The 19,489-nt window shown below is 53.4% G+C and overlaps 3 protein-coding genes across 3 annotated transcripts; 1 reads left to right on the forward strand and 2 right to left on the reverse strand.

Moving 5' to 3' along the window:
* Positions 1-8,185: 8,185 nt before the first annotated feature.
* HD553DRAFT_265960 (cytidine deaminase-like protein) lies at positions 8,186-9,310 on the forward strand (the record flags this gene model as incomplete). Its single annotated transcript, XM_046177458.1, has 5 exons — positions 8,186-8,422; positions 8,606-8,710; positions 8,776-8,987; positions 9,055-9,158; positions 9,219-9,310. 5 exons carry the CDS (start codon positions 8,186-8,188, stop codon positions 9,308-9,310), a joined length of 750 nt encoding a protein of 249 aa, XP_046040450.1.
* Positions 9,311-9,352: 42 nt separating this feature from the next.
* HD553DRAFT_17170 (uncharacterized protein) lies at positions 9,353-14,206 on the reverse strand. The gene is made up of 4 exons (XM_046176896.1): positions 13,786-14,206; positions 10,781-13,721; positions 9,759-10,708; positions 9,353-9,547 (listed from the first exon to the last, which is right to left on the reverse strand). Exons 1-4 carry the CDS (start codon positions 14,070-14,072, stop codon positions 9,529-9,531), a joined length of 4,197 nt encoding a protein of 1,398 aa, XP_046040451.1. The 5' UTR covers positions 14,073-14,206; the 3' UTR covers positions 9,353-9,528.
* A 3,288-nt stretch (positions 14,207-17,494) lies between these two features.
* Positions 17,495-18,567, reverse strand: HD553DRAFT_354510 (uncharacterized protein; the record flags this gene model as incomplete). The annotated part of the gene is made up of 5 exons (XM_046183799.1): positions 17,495-17,603; positions 17,673-17,844; positions 17,915-18,184; positions 18,242-18,458; positions 18,527-18,567. Coding segments are annotated over 5 exons (807 nt in total), but the record flags the coding sequence as incomplete, so codon positions are not given.
* Positions 18,568-19,489: the final 922 nt, after the last annotated feature.

Genomic DNA, 19,489 nt, shown 5'->3' on the forward strand with positions numbered 1-19,489 from the left:
GTCTGCGATGAGTCTCACCTCTCAAAGTGTGACCCGAGCGATCACAGGAGTTCACGCGCGGACCGTTTTACCCCCGTTGAGAGGAGTTCTAAACGGGCTAGTTTAGACGCGCCATTTGTTAGGGGATAAATCTCTAAACGGGGGGGTACACGCGGTCACTTTAACGCCCGTTCAATGCCTGTTCGCGTTGCTGTGCAGACCGGTCTCAACCGCACTCCAAACGGGCTTTGAACACGGTCTTATTGTTCTCGATTATTTGTATCCGCACCCCCGTACGCGTCGCCCCCCCCCCTCTCGTACTCGACCGAGAAGCTCGAATCGACTTACAACTTACTACATACTACTCGAAATCGTTATTTGTCTATAAAACATCAAACAAAGTCTTTACGAACCTCTTACTAGTCCATACGAACCCCCTTACGACCCCCTTAACGTTACTATCTTTTTTTACGACCTCTCAAGATGCCTGCCGCCGTAAGTTCTCGATGTTGTTGTTTTGGGCTTCTCGGAAGGTGTTATCGAGACTGAACAATCCCCGTTTGATGTTCGTTTCTGTCTATAGCCTAAGACTACCATCAAGGACCTCGTGAGCCTATGAGATCGTTCTGTTTGACTGCTTACTGATCGTGATTCACGGTCACACCCATCTTGACAGTTCAACACCCGTTCGACCCCCTACGAGAAGCCTGCCGACCTCGCTGCCGCCAAGACCCGGTTCGACAAGAGCCTAAGGTCTGTCAACAAGTTGGTGGAGAAGGTGTCTGATGCGGTCGGTTTGATGGCCGAAGGGAGGGAGGTTGAGAAGTTGCAGACGAAGGAGTTGGTGTCGACGCTGAAGCAGACGCTTCCTGTTCTTGGGGTCGTTGCGGCTGGGTTGGGGGAGATTCAGGGGACTTTGGTGGGCGTTCAGGCCCTGTTCGGTGAGCTCGACGAGCGCTACGAGGAGATCGAGAGGCTCCGCAAGCGAGTCGACGACTGCGAGGACAAGGCGGAATCGGCCGTCGAACAGGCCTCGAAGCCACTCGTTGGGGAGATGAACGCTGCTGGTGTCCTCCAGCTTCTTTACGGCAACCCTGAGTTCGCCAAACTCGTTCGGGACATCACCGGCAGCGCCCGCGCCTCGACCCCGACCAACGCCCAATCGGGGCCCGTTGGTGCTTCGTCGTCGTCGTCGCCGAAGAAGAAGGAGAAGGCCGGGAGGAACAAGGTTCTGGAAGTAAGCCTATTCTTGCTTGTGATGCATACGTTTAGACCCCGTTTAACCCTCGTTTTGCAGGCACACGCTCACCACACGGTGAAGCTTCTCGTCGGGATGAAGACGAAGTTAACCGGCACCCACCCGGAGTGGAAAAACGACGGTTTAGACCCCGCTGTCTTCCCCGTTCCTCGCGGCGACGGTCGACAGACCGTCAAGATCACTCGACCGGAAGGGAAGGTGACGTTTTGGCGCCCTGACTGGAAGAACGTGAAGAAGCCGTGAGTCCCTAAACGCACTCCAAACGGACTCAACTAACGTGTATCAAAACAGGGAATGGGCACCCTTCATCGACGCCTGCGTGGCCAACGTCAAGAACGATTGGGAGGAGTTCAACGGGGATCAACCGGTCCCTGGACGGGATACGATAGTCACCGCTATCTATAAGTACGCGGAGACGATTCGGACCAAGGCCGGTCGAGCCCCCCAGGACTCTGCGGCCGGTGGAGAGTCGAGGGTGACGTGGTCGGACCGTCAATCGTTGAAAGTCAGTCCCGTTTAACCCCTGTTTGATGCCCGTTTCTGTTTTCTAAGATCCTTCTCCATCTCCGTATAGACCTGCGCCGACCGAGAGAAGATGTGGGGGAAATCGATCCTCCATGACTGTCAAAAAAGGGCCGTTTATAGGTACTTAAGGCAGAGGTGCTTCGCACCGTCGTTCTACAAGGCCGACGAGCCAGGGCTCGACGCGAGGTACCCCGGGGTTCCCGACATGGAACGGCCCGCGAACGGGGATCAAGAGGCCGAGGATATCGGGGTCGACGCGTGGCAAACGTACCGGCGGATCGTACTCGGTAAGGAGAAGGCCGAGAAGGCTTGGGAGGTCGTTTGGCCGAGTTGGATGTCCGACGAGGTATGTTCCAGCCTGTTCAGACCCCGTTAAGATACCGATTGTGTTTGAGTACTTACTCGATAACATTATCTCTTCCTCTTCCTCTCGTTTGATACTCTGCCTCGTCAACCCCCATCAAACACACCATCAACTACCTGCATCAGGCTATCAAAGCGGCCAGTGTGATCGACCGGGAGTTCGCAGTAACTCAAGAGGGGAAGCAAGCGACCTGGCGCAACCGTTGGTGTGGTCCCCGACGCTTCTGGCCCATAACGGACCTCAAACGGGACGACTTGGCCCCCCCTTCGGCCAACGACTCGAACGTCCCCAACGAGAGCGACCCGAGGCTGTGGGTGATCTACCGGTCGATGATTCGCCAGGACGTTCGGACGAAGATCCAGACCCAGAAGCCCGAACTTTGGGCCCGTATATACCCCGATCCGATACCGTCTGCGAACGACGCCGCAATGAAGAGTCTCGACGAGTGGCTCGAGGAGGGCGCGAACGTCGCCATTCGGGACACGATCGGGGTCTATCAGAGCCCGGTTGGGGCCACTTTAAACTCGTTCGAGCTCAAGGCCGCCGCCATCCAATTCTACAAGGAGGATACCGGCGTCACCTGCACTTGAGGTTCGTGCGAGAAGTGGGGTCTGAACTGACACTAAACGGGCCGAGTCAGCGGCGATACGACGACGTGTTTTTTCTTGTGTTCGACTTACGTTACGGCCTTTTTTCACGACCAAGTATACGACGTCTTTTCTCACGACGATATGGGGGCCAACGCAGGCAATAGAGGCGGGTTTAGAGCCCGTTTTATAATGTTAACTTACGAGGTGCTGTATCTTTTTACGAGTTCTTTACGACATGTATCAATATCTGTTTGTAGCATATATAGAAGTCTTTGGGGTCCGATTAATGAGCGTTCCATGTCCGTTCAGACGTTTTGAGCACTCACCTGTGAAGCGATCACTTATCTGCTATAAGATACTAAGCTCGTAAGCGATTTCGAATCGATTTATCATGATTAACTAGAAGGCCTCAAACGGTACCCAAACGAACAACAAGACGGCCTGTTTGATGAGGAAGTCTTTTCACTGGCTCGATCAAGTCGGACCAAGTCAGACCCTAGTGCAAGGAATACTAGCCCATACTAAACGGGGGTCATTCAGGGTTGGATTGGCCCGCATCGATCGCAAGGTGACGGGTCTCAAGGCAGTGAGAGTGTGTGTATTCAGTTCCCAACAACAAGGCTCCTCTTCGAACTGGTTGGGTTCCCACATTTGTACACCCAGATTGGGGCTACATAAGAGGGTGGTTAACACGAAGCTGTGAGAGTGATTGGTCGATTGATACTGACTGATCTGAGTAGACGTGCTCGGTCTCTCCCCTGTAAGCAATGCTTCTACGGCCTAGAAGCAGTACAAACTCCCGCGATTGACCCCCGTTTGTGGCAGCCTTCACCGTAAGGATGTTATCCAGCAATATCAAGGATGGCGAGTCATAGGTACAGTAAAGTACGTTGCGAGAGGGCTGATAAATGGCCATTCGATCCCTGAACGACTCCAAGTTGGCAGTTGTAGGATCAGCCTTCAAATTCCACGTATTGAAGCCTTTGTAATGGGTGTCCAATCGGGCATGTTTCTTGACCATTCGTTGGATGAAATAGGTGTTGTCCAAGTCTGCCCCTTGAAGTACTTCAGCCCCTCGTTCACGGAAGGTGTAAGTAACATTCCCGTCATTTTGTTCACTGTTCATGAGAGTTTGGAGTACGATAGGACGCAGGTTGGGTTCAAGATAGGACAGCGGTGCTGGAGTAACCTTCAGTGGACCAAGAAGTCGGCCATTCAGGGACCGATAAACGCCAGCTTCTACTTGGGCTGCGTCGGCTTGCATCTCGGCATAGAGCTCTGAAGCAGATGACCCACGAGCCTGGTCGTTCTTTAGGAAACCTGACTGGAACGAGGCCAGTTTGAGTACCGCTTCTTGATCTTCTGGATGTTCTGTGTAGCGTGACAGGACTGATTGTATGAGACCGGCTGTACTGGCCTTTAAACGGGCATTGATTGCAGTAATTTCGAGGGTCTTTTTGTTGGTGTTGCCATTCTTGATGCACTTGCCGCATCGCTCGCCACACATACACCAGTGCGAGTAGATAGGCCCATGCGCCCTGATGTCGTCTATAATGTGTATTAACTGGTGTAGGTTACGGGTGGCTCTAAGGCCCGGTCGGATCTTAAGGGCCAGAGGTACCAAGCGCTTGATCAACTTCTCCGCTTCTTGCAGCTGTATCTCACTGATTTCGGGCCTGATTAAGACCAGATTGATGCCCGATAGTAGAAGCAGCATCTCGACCTCTTCTGGGGTGATCCGAGTATTTGACTTTCCCCTATTGGTGGTGTTTCGGGCCTCGTTCGAGCGGGATAAGAGGGCAATTTCGGGGAGAATCAATGGGACATAAAACTCCATGAAACACCGCCACTGAACGGCCGACATTGACCCCCCTTTGAGGTCCGAAAATGTCGATGGCAGACGTGGGAAGACAGATCGATTGCTAGGCGTAATCACCTGTGCAGATGTATTGAAACTCAGCATAAACGCACATTAAACGGTCCTTTAAAGCTCCACTCACAGTGCCGATTGTATCTTTGATCAAAGACAACTGATGGGCTGTCAGAGTCAATGGTTTATCACCGACTCGATCATCCAGTCGTAGGGTAGCAACGCGGGGGGGACGGGGCCCAAACAGGCCTTGCGAACCACGTGTAGAGCCCTCTCCATTTGACTCCACATCATCAGTCTCAGTTTCCGATGCCGATCGATTTCCAGACTCAACCGGGCCTTTGTCGGTCTTGTATTCGCCCTGAACAACGCATGATCGCCAAAGAGTCTTGTTCACGCCCAAGAGGATGTTGTGCATGGCATCGAAAACGCCAGCAACTGCAGTCGCCACGTAGGGGAGCAGATACAGGGCGCTCAAGTGGCCCGGTGAAGGCCTGTTTTGAGGTAGATTGGCTACACGTTGTGCAGCTAGCCTGCTGAAAGGCATGGGGCGATGAGCGGGGGGTATTCGGGCCCCTAACTCGCGCGGTTGAGACCTGTGTGTTTCCCGACCTGCGTCAAACAAGATTTGAAGATTTCTTTGGCGTTCTTCGTGCTCTAAACGGGCCTCTTCGACCGCCGCTGCGACTCGGGTTTCACTCTCTAGAAAATCACGAGCCTGTTTGACCGAATCTCTAGGCTCCCCAACTGGAACAGCCGTCAGCGATACATGTGAAACTGGAACGAGGATCAAACGCACCTTGATTGGCCGCAAAACCATCCTCAGTAAGGGTGCATCGCGTACAAATGTGATCCTTCGACATCTGTCCGGTAAACCCAGCGAGCGACGTGAAGGCTGGCCTATCACAACTGATTGTGGCCAGATAAATGCGACATAAGACCCCGTCTGGGTGCTTTGGCGTCCTGATCAAAACTGGCTTTTCCCAAGTCCGACGAAGTTGCATGATGATCGGAAGCATGAATTGCCAAAGGGTCATTTTACTGGGTTCTTTCGGGCCTGTTAAGAGTACGTTTAAACCCAATGTACACGAATGGCTAGCGATCAACAAAGCTTACCTGGAGTCAAACCGCAACACATAACCATGGCCTGAAGCCCCCTCATTGACTGCGGAAGATTGCCCATTTGGAGTAGGATTGGGCCGACAGAATATCCAGGTCCATGCGATGACGAGTTGATGTTGAGCCAGTCGAGAGACAGATTCACAAATATCTCTTTTACCCCTTCAAACGGGCCCTGATCCACCCTGTTCCCGTCAGGATCGAGCAGTGAATGTAAATATGAGCCATCCGTCTGGTCCCGGTAGATTTTCAGGTCGGGGTAATCATGTTTAGCCAGTTGGGTGTCGACCTCGTGCCTTTCACGCCAGTTAAAGGCCAGTTCTTCTACCCCTGGGTATGCTAGCAGTCTCTCAATCTCGCTGGTGAGGGGAAGTGTCGGAAATACTGCAGGGGTAGATGGTCCTCTAGTTGAGCCCGGTTGGGCCCAGTCTAGGCCGCACTTCGGGCACTTCTCTACCCCCTGCAAAGCCCCAGCGGCAGTCGACATCGTGGTAATTTCATACAGCACTGCTTGACAGTCCTTGTTTGGGCAAACAGGATGGGCGATTGTAGACAGATCGATGCCCATTCGCTTGCGGACTGTTTTGAGAGTTTGTGCGGGCGAGTCGTCGATGATCTGCTCGTTGGTGAAGTCTCTTCGGGCCTTTAACAGTGTCATATTGGCCACACAAATCATGGCTTTGAGGGCGTATTCTGTTTTATCCCTAGGTACGCCGACAGCCTCCAGCGTAAGCGATACCGTGTAGATGAACCTTTCGACAAAAGGCAAATCGGCCGTTTGTTGGTCGCTAATCAGACCTGATAAAGGCTGACTAAGGGGGCTGTCTTGCAAGCACTGAGGAATATCGTTCGGCCAGATGTCGATCATGTCATGTAGACCAGGAGCTGTGTGCAGTGCTGGGCCGGTTTGGTCCGTTCGATGGTCATTTGAGGACCGTTCCACATCAGGATTGATGTTCTCGGGGAAGTCATTGAAGGCCCGAAGATGATCACCCAGGGACATTTCTGCTGGTGCTTCAAACGGTGTATCAACACCCTCTGATTGGGGTGTAATAGGCCGCATTTCTGGCTCTTCTGGCTCAGGGGGAGCTGGAGGGGGGTGAGTCGCTGCGGCGAGTCGATCCAGATCTCTCTGCCTGGCAAATTCCCGGTTATCAATCAGGGTCCATTCGGCCACTGAATGGGCGTAATAAGTCCGTCCTAAAATAGCGACGCCGCCCGGTCCACATTTGGTACAGTAGCACTTGCCAAATTTTCGCTTTGGCTGATGCTGGCAATCAGTGGGGGTTCAGAGAGGCCCGTTTGACGACCATCTAGCGTACCACTCGTTTCAATATCTCGTCCAACCCAAGTGACAACGGGTACTGTTGATCCCACCTTGGAGCGTTGTGTCTAAAGCCGCTCATTGTTGTCAGTTTGAGGTGGGTTTAGAGTACCTTTGTAGGTCGATTACCAGGATTTGGTACGAGTGGTACAGTGAGAGATATGAACATATATAGTTGGTCTTACATGAATGTAGAACAGGTCGAATACATGCCCGGTTAGGCCCCAAACAAGGCTGACGTAAGCTGGACTTTTGGTTAACCCTAAACGGACCCCAAACGGGGTTTAGTTCGCGACATGAAAATTGCGGAAACTTGCGGAGAGAGCTGGAAAAAAGTCATTTCTAAACGGGCATCAAACGGACCGCGCGTAACGTCTAAACGGGCCCCTCGCCCCGCTGTGGATCGAGCGATAAGATACGGGGACCTTCAGAGCTAGGTCGACGTGAATTCGAACTCATATCGACACGGACCCACACTTCCTGCCATCTCGTCTCGACAGTAGCATCATGATCATATTCCCGCCCTTTGACGCCCCTGAAAAGTGGAGAGCGGTGGACGACAGGATCCGGGGAGGTAGCTCAACATCCCACTTGGAACCGATTCGTCATGGCAAAGATGAAAGCGGACCGGAAGGCGTGCGGTTCTTCGGAGAACTGGGTACGTTCACCGGTACCCAGTTGTAACACAAGAGGAAGAGCATCAGATGACTGATGATCACCCCTGTCAATGTCAGATTTCAAGACACTTGGCGGGGCTGGCTTTGCATCCCAGGCCTACGCTTTGAAAGAAGCTCTCAAACTGCCGGCTTCTGACTATACGGGCATGCGCCTTCGGTTACTGAGCAGCTCCAACACCAGCAATGCTGAGGTTCTCACGCAAGGAAGCGGAGAACGGACAACAGGCAAATCTCTAGATTACACCTTGGTTCTGAAGACGGGTGTCCCACCTCTCCGACCCGATGGCAGACGGGAATCCACGGTCAACTATGAATACACCTTCACGTATCCCGCTGCGACCTCGAGCATCAATGACGGGTTAGACCACTGGATCTCTTGGAAAGAGTTTGGAGTGACCTATCGAGGACGACGGATAGAAGAGGGTGACGAGAACTACCAACCTCTTGATCCGGGCCGGGGTATCACCGAGATCAGCTTCATGTGCCGGAGCGGATTCGGCGAGCAGGAAGGGTCGTTCGAGTTGCTCGTTGAGAGCTTGGAGTCCATCGAGGTACAGAAAAAAGAGTCCGCTGAAAAGGAAACCATCGAGGATCAGACGAAGGAATCAATTCTGTCAGAAAAGAAAGGACCGTTCGGTCAAGCCGAAGCGTACTATGTCCCCGTGGAAGAACAGTCTGAAGAAGACAAGACATGGATGCGGGTCGCGCTCGATATGGTGAGCATTCGCTTCGACCTCAGGAATCGTCCTTCCCCCCCAAGGTCTCAGATCTGAAGCTCACTCCGAGCTTAGTTCCGTTCTTCCTGTGTTATCGCATGATCTCGTTACTATGCACCATATATCGATCCAAACGAATAATCATATTGTCCTGGATTCCGTGACTGTGTTCCATCGTACCAGGCTGAGGAGGCGTTGCAAGCTGCAGAGGTTCCGGTTGGATGTGTTTTCGTTAGAAATGGCGAGGCAATAGCCAAAGCGAGAAACAGAACAAACGAGTGGCGCAATGTGAGTCGACCTATCGATCTTTGCTCTATATTCCCTTTGACAATTAGTGTCAAAACTCTTCACAGGCAACACTGCACGCCGAGCTGGTATCACTCGATCATATCATACAGACTCAGCAAATCCCCACACCATTATCCGATGTCACCCTCTACGTGACGGTCGAGCCTTGTGTGATGTGTGCCAGCGCTCTGCGTCAGATCGGAATCGGCAAGGTGTATTATGGTTGCGGAAACGAACGTTTCGGCGGTTGCGGCAGCGTTTTGGACGTCAACAGCACGTGAGTCTCGCCCTGGTCGGCTGGTCTGCCTGTCTACGTTGTCTGACCGTGTCGGTGATGTCTCTAGCGACATGATACCTACACAGAAAGGGTTCCCAGCATACGGAGGTTACTACCGTGAAGAGGCTATTCTGGCTTTACGGAGATTCTACATCACCTCTAATACGAACGGTAAGTCTGGCAGAACATGCGTGTTCCTGTCCTGGCATTAACGCTAATGACCCTTTACAGCGCCGAAGCCTCGAAACAAAGGCAAGCGGGTCTTGAAGACAGAGTTCTTGCCGATCAAGCCGGCAGGAGGGACGCCTCCTCCTGCTTTATAGACACCACAGTATTCGGAACGCGGCAGCCCACCTTCAGCTGCGTGGCCAGCAGATATGTATGCCTGGTCCAGTGAACATTTAGCAGGGTGTTTGCAAGAAGGTGGCTTTGGCATCGGGGAATGCCAGCCAATCGATGATTCATCAGGGTGCAGTGCATTGTACATGGGTCGTAACAAGGGTCGTCAAAGGCTGTTTAATCACAGCACTAATCATCACAATCAGAATCCTCGTGTAAAGCTGTTGTTTTGTGACGGAAAGCCGAGCATCAGCCACAATTTGGTCTATCATACCCATGCATTTCAACTGACTCTCGTAAAATCTGTCGGCGGTCGACATCGGTCATGTTCTCAACCTCTTCTGCATCTGGGGGCTTCGGTAAACTGTTGGACATACCGGAGACGCGTGAGGATTGCATAACCACGCCGTCTCGAACCGCCACAATGCTTACTAGTTCTTGAGCGACTGAATCTTCTGCCACCTTTGCCTCCAAGCAGTGAGATATTCAAGATTGCCCTTGGTGGAAGTGTGCAAGTGGAGTTGTGACAAGACGTTGGCGTAGTAACCGATTTGTCGCACCACTAGCGGCAAAGCCTTGACAGAGACCAACTTGAAATCGCCAATGGCAGCAAAGTCTGGAATGCCTGGTGCGCGCTGTATCGTAACCTGGTAGAAATTGTCCTCAAGTTGGTCCTTGAAGGTCCCGCTCAAGCCTGGTGTATGCTGAGAAATGACAATGTTGATGAACTGAAACTCGGACTTGATGGTGTCGAACGCATAGTCGAGTCCGGAATCGTTGAAGACAATCTTGACATAATCGTTACCGACCTCTCGCTTCTTTGTGAAATAGTTTGGCTTGGCTCCTGGTTCCGTCTCCGGGTTGGGCATGAGATGAGGTGCATGGTAGATGACCTGAATGAGATCGTCCCACCAAGCGTACGCGTATTCCCCGTCCCTGTCATCCTGGGTGTCGAGGCCGCCCGTGTAAACATCACGTTGTCCCTTAAGCTTGATGAGACGGCCTAATCCTGCCATGAATCGTAAGAAGCCGGGCGAACCGCTCGTGTTGGACAGGATCTCGTCTTCGGTCGTCTGGCCCGGACCAACGTAAAGCACAGCGATGGCCTGCGTGTCGATCACTGGAATACGATCGAGGTTCCGTAGCGTTCTTTCGACGGTCGAGTCTAGAGGCAGGAAACGCCCGCGCGGGGTTGAAGCGCTGATGTAGGGATATGCGGAGAGTTGAATCCCGATGAAGCTGGGGTCGATGACGACGTCCTTCCTGCGTTGCGACGGCGCGCTACCCGACCAGATGAAGTTGAATTGAGACTCGACTTCACGGTAAGGTGTCACAGATATCACGTGGTTGTCTGCAGCCTCCTCGGAAGATAATTCTTGCAACTGTGGGTGAAGAAGAGGGTTCGGATCATATGTTAGTCGATATCTCAGGAGGACAAATCAGTTGGGACTTGCCGCCTTGTTTTCATCATCCCCCGACGGCGAGACAGGATGGCTGTCTTGGTAGGTGGGCTTCTCCTCTGGACGATCTGCTCGCATCATTGCAGGCAAGACGTCAAGGTCCGCCCCGTCTTCCCCAAGAGTGATGGTAGGGACGTTCTCTATCTTGCACAAGATTCCTACAGTTCCTGATGCGCGTCGCATATTAAGCGTGGCCCACCCCGACCTGGGATGCGCGGTGATGCTGATGATGCTGTTTCCCAGAAGCCAGTACTTGGTACGGTCGTTTTCGGCAGCAAGGGGCGACTTTCCCGAATTGTGCATGGCAACACTACCGATGTGGGATGTCGCTGGTTTTGGATCGGCATTCCCGTAGGTGTAACGGGTGAGCCAGTCGAAGCATACTTCTGCCATCTCATCGAATTGCTTGGGAAAGCACAAGATGAGTTGCCGAAGGATGTGAGGATACATAATCACTCGCTTGGGGAGGGCGAGAGCGATGTACCACGTATAGATTACGAAGAAGGAGAGCTTCAGGACGTGTTGAGACAACGTGAAGTATTCAGGATCCTGCGTCTGAGCGGCATCGGCTAAGGCCTTGTTTTCTTCGTCGTGGTGTATCTCGATGTACTTCATGGCGACTTGAAATACGGCCTTGTACTGTATGTCGGTAAAGTTCCCGTAAAGGGCGGGAATCTGGCCGATGGAGCAAAGGAATTCCAGTATGTGCAAGCTGATTGAAGGCGTGCCCATGATCTGGCTGAGTTGCTCGAGCACACCAGGCAGATAGGTGACGAGATTGTCGGTCAACTCGTACGCGGCGATGGTCAAAGCTCTGACGCAAGGTTTGGTCGTGCTCCGATGAATGCCTGAAAGTCCTCGAGCGAGGGTTTCGACGATGCTGTTGCATTCTGACCGATCAAAGAGCGATTTGTAGCCAATCAATATCGTGAGTGTCTGATAGGCGACCCCCCTGATGTCGGCTTTTCGCAGGATGGAGGGTAGTTGCACGTTGTGAATGAGTCGGTCGCTGAGTAGACCGTCACAGAGAATCCGCCTGAGCCGCCTCACTACAGTCTTCGCTCGAGGTCCGCAGTAGAAATGTCGATTTGCCAATTGTAATGGAAGGAATACGAGGAGATAAGATACCATGTCCCAATCCGGGTCCGACTCGAGGATGTCGCACATGACGGATAGATATTCTGAAATCGGTAGCCATATTCCCATCGGACCAGTGACATCGCCGGTTCCACTGTCTGTCAGTCTGGGATCAAATGTCGTCATCCCCTCAGAGGGACGCTCATCCTTTGGACATTCGAAATTCAGGATATCCGGGATTGTCCAGAGCGGATTATACGGTGTGGTGCGCAAAGGTTGTCGGGAACGACTGCGAGAACGGCCGGTCCCATCCTGCATCGAGCGTTCCATGCGCCCGCGATCCCCAGCCACGGTCTCGGTCCGCGTCGTTCTACGCCTTGGGTCCGGTTCGTCCGCAAGCTTACCGACTTTGATGGCATCTGCCTGCACCTGCATGCGACTGAGAGTCGTTGCAGAACTGGTTGCTTCAGGATCCAAATTCTGTCGCATCCATATGCGATGCTCTTGAGTGGCTCGTAGACGCAGCGACCATTGCAAAATGGTCAATCTAGCTTTGGGACAGATGACGACATCCTTGAAGTCGGTATCCGACTCGGTCGTTGTCTTGGCATCTGCCGGTGAGGTCGCACGGTCTCGTTTGGGCCCACTTGCGGGGGGACTCATGAGGCGAACGAGATCCTTGAATATGATGATGCATCTTGCCGATGCCGGCAAACGACTAAGTCGAGCCGGTCCAGATGAGGATGGAAGCGAGAATGCCAAACGGTTGAAGATGGTGATCGCGGTGGCTATCGTCGCCGTGTGCTTGCAAGGACTCGGGTTCAATTCCTCGGGCGAAGACGTTTCCTGCCGAGAGCTGTCGGGTAGAGTTTCGTTGATGGATTCGGCCCGAGGTGAGTTGGTCTCGTCTGCATCACTCCGCGGGCTCATTGCCCCAGTCCTGCCCATAAGGGGTGGAAGCTCGCGATTGGTACTTGTAGGGGAAATGGCTTCCATGATACCCTTAAGGCTGATTCCCGCCGAGTTGGACCGCGAGTGATCCTCGTCGGCTTCACTCCTACCCTGCGCGGGGCGAGGCGCACGCTCGCGGACGTTCCGCTGGGCGGATTCCCGCCGCTCAGAATTGTTCCTGGTCAGACTGCCCGCATGCTGGTCGCAAGGCTGACTGAGGCATTGGAGCGATAGTAAGCGCAGTCGATCGAACGAGTCGCCTTCGACTAGCTCAGCTAGTGACAATACCGGCACCGGCTGGCCAGCTTGCTCTAGCTCGAGACGATGTGCCCGTCGTTGCTCATCCTTTTCGATGCTATCGGTAGAGACGAAATCAACCATGACTTGCCAAAACATCCTTTCAACAACAGGATCCGACTCGACGAGCAATGTTCTCTCTGCCAGGTCCAAGAAGACGTCCTGCACGAGCTGATTCCTCAGTGCACTGTCTTCTGCCACATATCCGTAGACGTGGTGGAACAATAGCTCTGCTGTGCGCCGCCTGACTGACATCGAGGGCCCCCTACCATTGGCAATTGTCTGAGCCCTCGGGCGAACGTAGAAAGCGTTCAAGATCCGGTTGAGGTTGCCTGTCCATTTTTGAGTTGGAGGCAGACAAACTCCTTCCCGCTCGTAATAATCCAAGAGGGCCAAGGCGTTCTCTTCAGTCAAATGGTCCGACATCTGGATTAGGATGTCCACATAATCGGGATGGAAGAAGCCGTTTCCAGACGAGGTCGTTTGCATTCGGCCCAACACCGCCGGCAGTTCCAGGAAGAGACGAATTAACCGATGGTTCGCGACGGGGAGTCCGTCCTGATCCACAAGCGATTCCGGCGTAAGCATGAGGCGAGAATCCCCAGAATCGCTAGAAGTGGGAGGTGGTATATCAGCGAGAAGGTACGTTTTATAGCGATATGTAGCGAACTCACCCTGTAGTCGTTATCCAACGTTTTGCTCTCTCCAGGAATTGGCAGACCAGCTCGCCTTCTGTCCATGCATCTTGGTGTTGCGAAGAAACGGCCTTTGTCTCTTGACCGCGCGAAATCCCTGGAGCACCTGACACGCCCTGGGGTGAAGGTATCGATCGTGCCGTCGCGACGTGATCCAGGTTTCGGAGATGATCGTCGACTATGCCAAGGATCTCGAGATCGATATCGTGCCAGGCATCGGCAAAATCTTGCGTGTGTGACGAAGTGCCAGAGTGAGAGAATCTCATGGCCGAGAGCAGCGAAGGAGAGAAGGAGGCGAGCTTGAAGTTCTCGGACAGAGGGGCAGATGCGGGATCGGCTCGAGTATGCGCGTGATGCGTGGATTTCAACAATTCCCGAATAAGGCTGATAACAGATTTTTGAACATCAAACAAGGGACGTGAATCTGGAGTCTCTCAGAATTGACGTACCATATGACCCCCAATAATCGATCCCTTCCCCGCAAGCCTTCATCTCGACCGACGTGATAAGTCGATTTTTCCCTTCCTCTCCCACGATCCATCCCTAATACACCTCGCAGAGCCTTCTCACCGCTCCTTCCAATCATCCGACTGACGATGATATCTCTGACAAGGGCCACGATGGCATCGCGGTCCCTCAGGTCGAGCGCATTGGTAATGAGCGCCCGATCTCCTCCATCGAGCCTGAAGGACGAGTGGGTTGAGATGGCCCTCCAACCGAGACACAAGGCGAAGAGCGACATGATGGCCGGCAAGTCTAAAGGAGATAAGCTTCGGGCCTTGAGAAGCATCCTGGTGAATTCGATAAGCGATGGGATCAATGTCGACCAGAACGGTTTCTCCTCGGGTAGGTCTGGTAAATCGACCAAGACGTCGCCTCCCGTAGAGATGGCCGTAGTAGCCAGTCCTTTGTCACCTTTGCTCCGCGTGCTCGGGTGCCGTGACAGGCTGGGAGGAAGCGAAGACGAAGAAGACCGGGTAGTGTCCCCCATCGAGATGGCAGAAGTTGGTGCTACCTTGGTCGGTTTTCTTAAACTGCTGAGCACCGAAGATGTCCTCTCATGGGCGGCCGCCAAAGGCTTTCCTCTGACGTCGGGCACGGAAGCTTCGGTACGTCCGTACCCTGCGAAGGACGGATTGTGAAGCGGGTGAGACCCTGGGGTATGTCGAATGCCTCGCTTGATCGTGTCCAGGTATAGATTAAGGATATGCGAGGTGTCATTAGGGGTAAACAGGGCGAGGTTGTTCTTCACAATGTTCAGCAGGAGCTCGGAAAGCAACGTCACGGTCTTGAGCGTGTATTCGGATGCCGCCAAGTCGTGGGCGCCCTGTGATACAGGATGTCAGCGGATAAGCAAAGAATGGCCCCATTGCACAGAACGAACCCACCTCGTCTTTCGGTGGAATTTCCTTTGCTGCTTGACTCGGTCGTCCACGCTCGATCTCCTCCTGCATCCCAGAGAAGCCTAATCCTAGTCCCGTGCCACTACCTGACAACTCTGCTGTCACCTTCTTCTCATCGCTCGCAATCCTCCTCTGCCCGGTCGAGCCCTTCGAACATGCCCTGACCCATTCGGCAGAGAGCAAGTTGAGCCAACGAACGATGACTTTGATCATGTCGAGGTTGATGGAAATGTCCTTTCCTTGATCCGTCAATTCGGAGAGGCAGGACACTCGTTCGTGGAGATCCAGTGTTTGCGATGAAGGAAGTTCGTGGGTCATGTTGTACCTGAACGACAGGTTCCGGGGTAGATCGACGGGAAGATCGAGGATCGTGTTGAGAATGACCCAGGGAGTGTGAGAGATGGAAACTGGGTCTTTGGCGGCTCGGGTCGAGTCTTCTAGCCTTAGCCCAGCGGCAAGTAGTTCGAAACCGACGGTCCTGATCCTCGGTGAGCCATGCGCGGCACACAGAGGCAAAGCAAGTTCCAAAACCTGCTCTCTAGACCCCAGCGTTCCTTGAATCGCCTGAGTGTCATCCTCCTTCGAAGCGTCACCATCACCGCGATCTTCCCTGATCGACGACCGAAGCTCCTTTTCGACTCTCGCCTGCTCCCTCGCCCTGTCTAGACGTCGAGCCAACAGCTTGACAGCCTCCACCTGGTCCAGCCCCGATACTTCGCCTGGAACGGAAGAGAGATGAGAGTCTCCCTTGACGAATCCGATGAGTTCCTCGAGTGAGATATCGGGTTCGGCTTCGATCTCTACTTGCGTCAACGAGCCCGGTCTGGTAATGTTGTTGTTAACTTCCTCTTGTTCCTGAACCGATCCTATCCCTCGACCTTCGGCGTCCTGTCCCGGCCTGTAATCCCGATCATAGTTTCCTCTGATGACCTCGGCGGAACCCAACGCACTCTTCCTCTTGTCTCTCCCGCCCACTGGTCCAATGACGGGGGAAGTAGCCGGTGATCCTGAATGCGACGAGGAGGATCCAGGACCTCTCGAGCTGCTAGCATCGCTGCGTGTCCGATGGAAGGGGATCGTATCGCTCGAACTCTGCCTCGAGGTCGATCCGGCCCTGCCTATCAACTTGGAGAAGAATCCACCTCCACCGCCCCCACCTCCGCTCCCACTCCCGCTATGCCCAGCACCGCTCGTCCCCGTCCCCGTCCCGGCAGCTGCAGCTTGAGAGCTCCCCGGATTGGTGACGATAGGGGCTAGCTGTTGATGGTCCCTATGAGTCGCCTGTCGATCTCGGTGTGATCGATCCGTCATCCTGGCCAGACGTGGATAACGAGAGCTACAAGCCGTCTATGTGAGAGGTAGGTCGGCACTCCAGCTATAGGTACAGCTATCGGGACCTGCGGGTGCCTCACTTGCGTCGTCTGAGCCTTGCAAAGTGACTACTCTCACGGACTAGGCGAGTATCGAGTATCGGAATACGTAGAGCCTGAGCTCTTCCGCAGAGGTCTCTCTACACAGGCCTCCCGTTTTTATGAGCCGGGAATAGATGCAACGAGAGATGCTTATCCGGACAGTCGTCTATCTCTTATCCTCCGACCGATCGTCCGAGTGCTCGTCCCTATCGACTGCCGACTCTGAATGAAAACAAGACTGGCGAGCGAGAATGACTGCTGAGCTACTGATAGATTCGGTGCACGATGTACGTCCTTTGACGAAACTGAGCAAAGAGAAAAAAGATGGGAGACATGGGCATGTGAATTCACAGGTCCAAGGGTTGACTCGCTGCTATTCTTCTTCCGCTCTGACCGGGCCTAGGGAACGAGGACCTTTAGTGAAATTTAGCGCGTACAGGGTCAGGTCGTCATTCCGGGGAGACGAGTGGATTGCTTTGTTTCGTTGCAACACCGTAGCTCGATAAACACTCTAACAAGGCAACACGTCGTCGCCCGTTGGAGTCGAATCATCTGCACTATATGGTCGGCCGTCGTCAAGTGAGGTCGAGTTGAGGGTTTGGGAGACAACGAACGTCGCCCGCCCCATGTTCTATCGCCTCAGGCACAACGCCGGACCTCCTCTTACGTTACCAACAAGCGAGTGACGGCCGATATGCCCGAGCAGCGAGCAGAGTGTTTCATGAATTTCGTGGCGTCCTTGCTGCCCATGTCACTCATCGCTCACGAGAAATTTGTAGCAGTTTTGCAACAACTGTCAAGAAATGACACCACACTACTGTTACGAAGTGGTTGGACGCAAGGCGAACCGTACTCTGTGCTCCAGGACATTGGTATCAATCCATACACATACAATGTGAGCCCGATTCGTCTTTGCATTCGAGTGCTAGCTTCAGATCGGAACAGCCGAAAACGGCCGGCCAAGATCGCTCGAGCGCATGACCTTTTGAGCGCGAAGCCGAATGTCAATACTTGTTACCGCACGTCGATCCATGCAAACATTGTCTCTCACCTAACGTCGGATTATCCGGCGAGTTGTTCCACCACCCTTCGTCCCAGATCCACTCCTTCTCATTTCCCTCGCCGACGGGTACGTCAAAGTAGTCCAGCAAGTTTTGGTACGCTTTCAGCGGATTTCGGTGGATACGCTGTCGCGAAGCCACGAACTGCCCAAACCACGTGATCTGACACGGATGAAAGAGGATACATCAGTAGACGCACGAAAGTTCTCAGAGGACCCTTTCGATTACCAACCGTGAAACCCGTCGATGGACACAAATCCTGTTGAAAGCTAGAGTATATCTGGGCTATGCGTGGATGTACCTGGTCTAGGACGTCGATCTCGCTACCGTCGGCAGGACAGCTCGCGTTCACGTATGTACTGAGGGACATGAAGCCAGTATTCGCGGTCATCGATTCCAGCCGCGGGAAAGCAGTGCCGGGCCAAGGGATGTGAGGTTGCAGGAATATCGTGTGCGTGGCCAGGGGTGAATCTGTAGAGGAATAGTGCCGGACGATATGTTGCTGAGATGGACGCATATCAGGTCGTAGTCCGCGTACGGCAACTCAGCAAGGACGTACCAAATACGTTTCCCCTTCTCTGCCGACGGTCTTCAAAGCCACGATCTCGTCTGCGTCAATTTTCTGGAGAAATTCAGACATTGCCGCGCGACTAGCCGAATTTGGTCCCTTTGCATAGACGATCGTCCTCGATGTCGTCTGGCTTGGTAACCGCTTTTTGACTTGCTCGATCGTATTCTGAATCGTTTCTAGGTCTTCGTTGTAGTAAGAGATCACGCTGGGTGATAACACGTAAGAAAAGTCAGACCTCGAAGTCAGGTGGCACGGATTCGCGACAAGGCTTACAGGTCGTAGTCTGAACGAGATTTCCAGGTTGGACTCCTTACGATACCCTCTGGGTCATCGTTCCTCATCGCGGTATTTTGGTGACCGAGGCGACGCAACTGAGCCGCTTGTTGGCCCAGCGCGATCACGATAGGCAGCGCAACGAGAGCGGTGATTCCCATACGTTTCCACGATGTTCGCGATGAGCCGCTTGAGCTTGCCCCAATGTCGACTCTGACATCACACCGGGCTTCACCGGAATCAATCGAGGACGATTTTCCGCTCTCCTTCAACGTGTCCAACTCGTCAACCCCGTCGATCTCGCTGTAATCCCGGGCATGATTATCGTCTGCACCGGAACCGGCTGTGGCCAAACCAAAAGTCAAGGCCAGGTGTGCCCAACGCCTGTCGATAGGATGACCGCGAGCAAGATATCCGATCGTGATAGCAAGGGCGATGAATGGCACGAACGACGGCCCCTGTGGTCGATCCTCTCCTCTTGCTGCCAATTCGGAAACCATCGAGGAAAGCGCAGAGAGTAAACTAGTTATAACAAGGAGCCCAATGCCCGACCACGTTGGTGTATGGATTTCAGACGATTGGATCAAGAGCAAGAAGATCGATGTCACAAGCGCGATCTTCCATGTTATTCACCGTTGTCAGTACAAGGCCATCCGTCTCTCCGCAGAAGAGCACAGGGCGACTCACCACTAATTCTTGCTCCGTACCCACGAACCCGGAGAACACGCTCAAACGAGACGTTTTGCCGTCTCGCTCTCCTCGCGCTTCATCTCCTCGAAGCTTCCGACCGAGGTAGACCGTTCCCAACGCAACGAAAGCGATGATCGATGTCGTTATGACGGTAGACCAATCTGGGAGAGGTTGTTGTCCAGCCAAGAGGATTGCACACGAGCAAAAGAAGAGAGAAAAAGGAGAGTTGATCTGGCTGATCATTGGGACCGAGAAACTCTGAATGCCAAGTTC

Source organism: Filobasidium floriforme (genome assembly GCF_021052385.1).
Source record: "Filobasidium floriforme strain CBS 6241 chromosome Unknown HD553scaffold_1, whole genome shotgun sequence".
NCBI lineage: Eukaryota > Fungi > Basidiomycota > Tremellomycetes > Filobasidiales > Filobasidiaceae > Filobasidium > Filobasidium floriforme.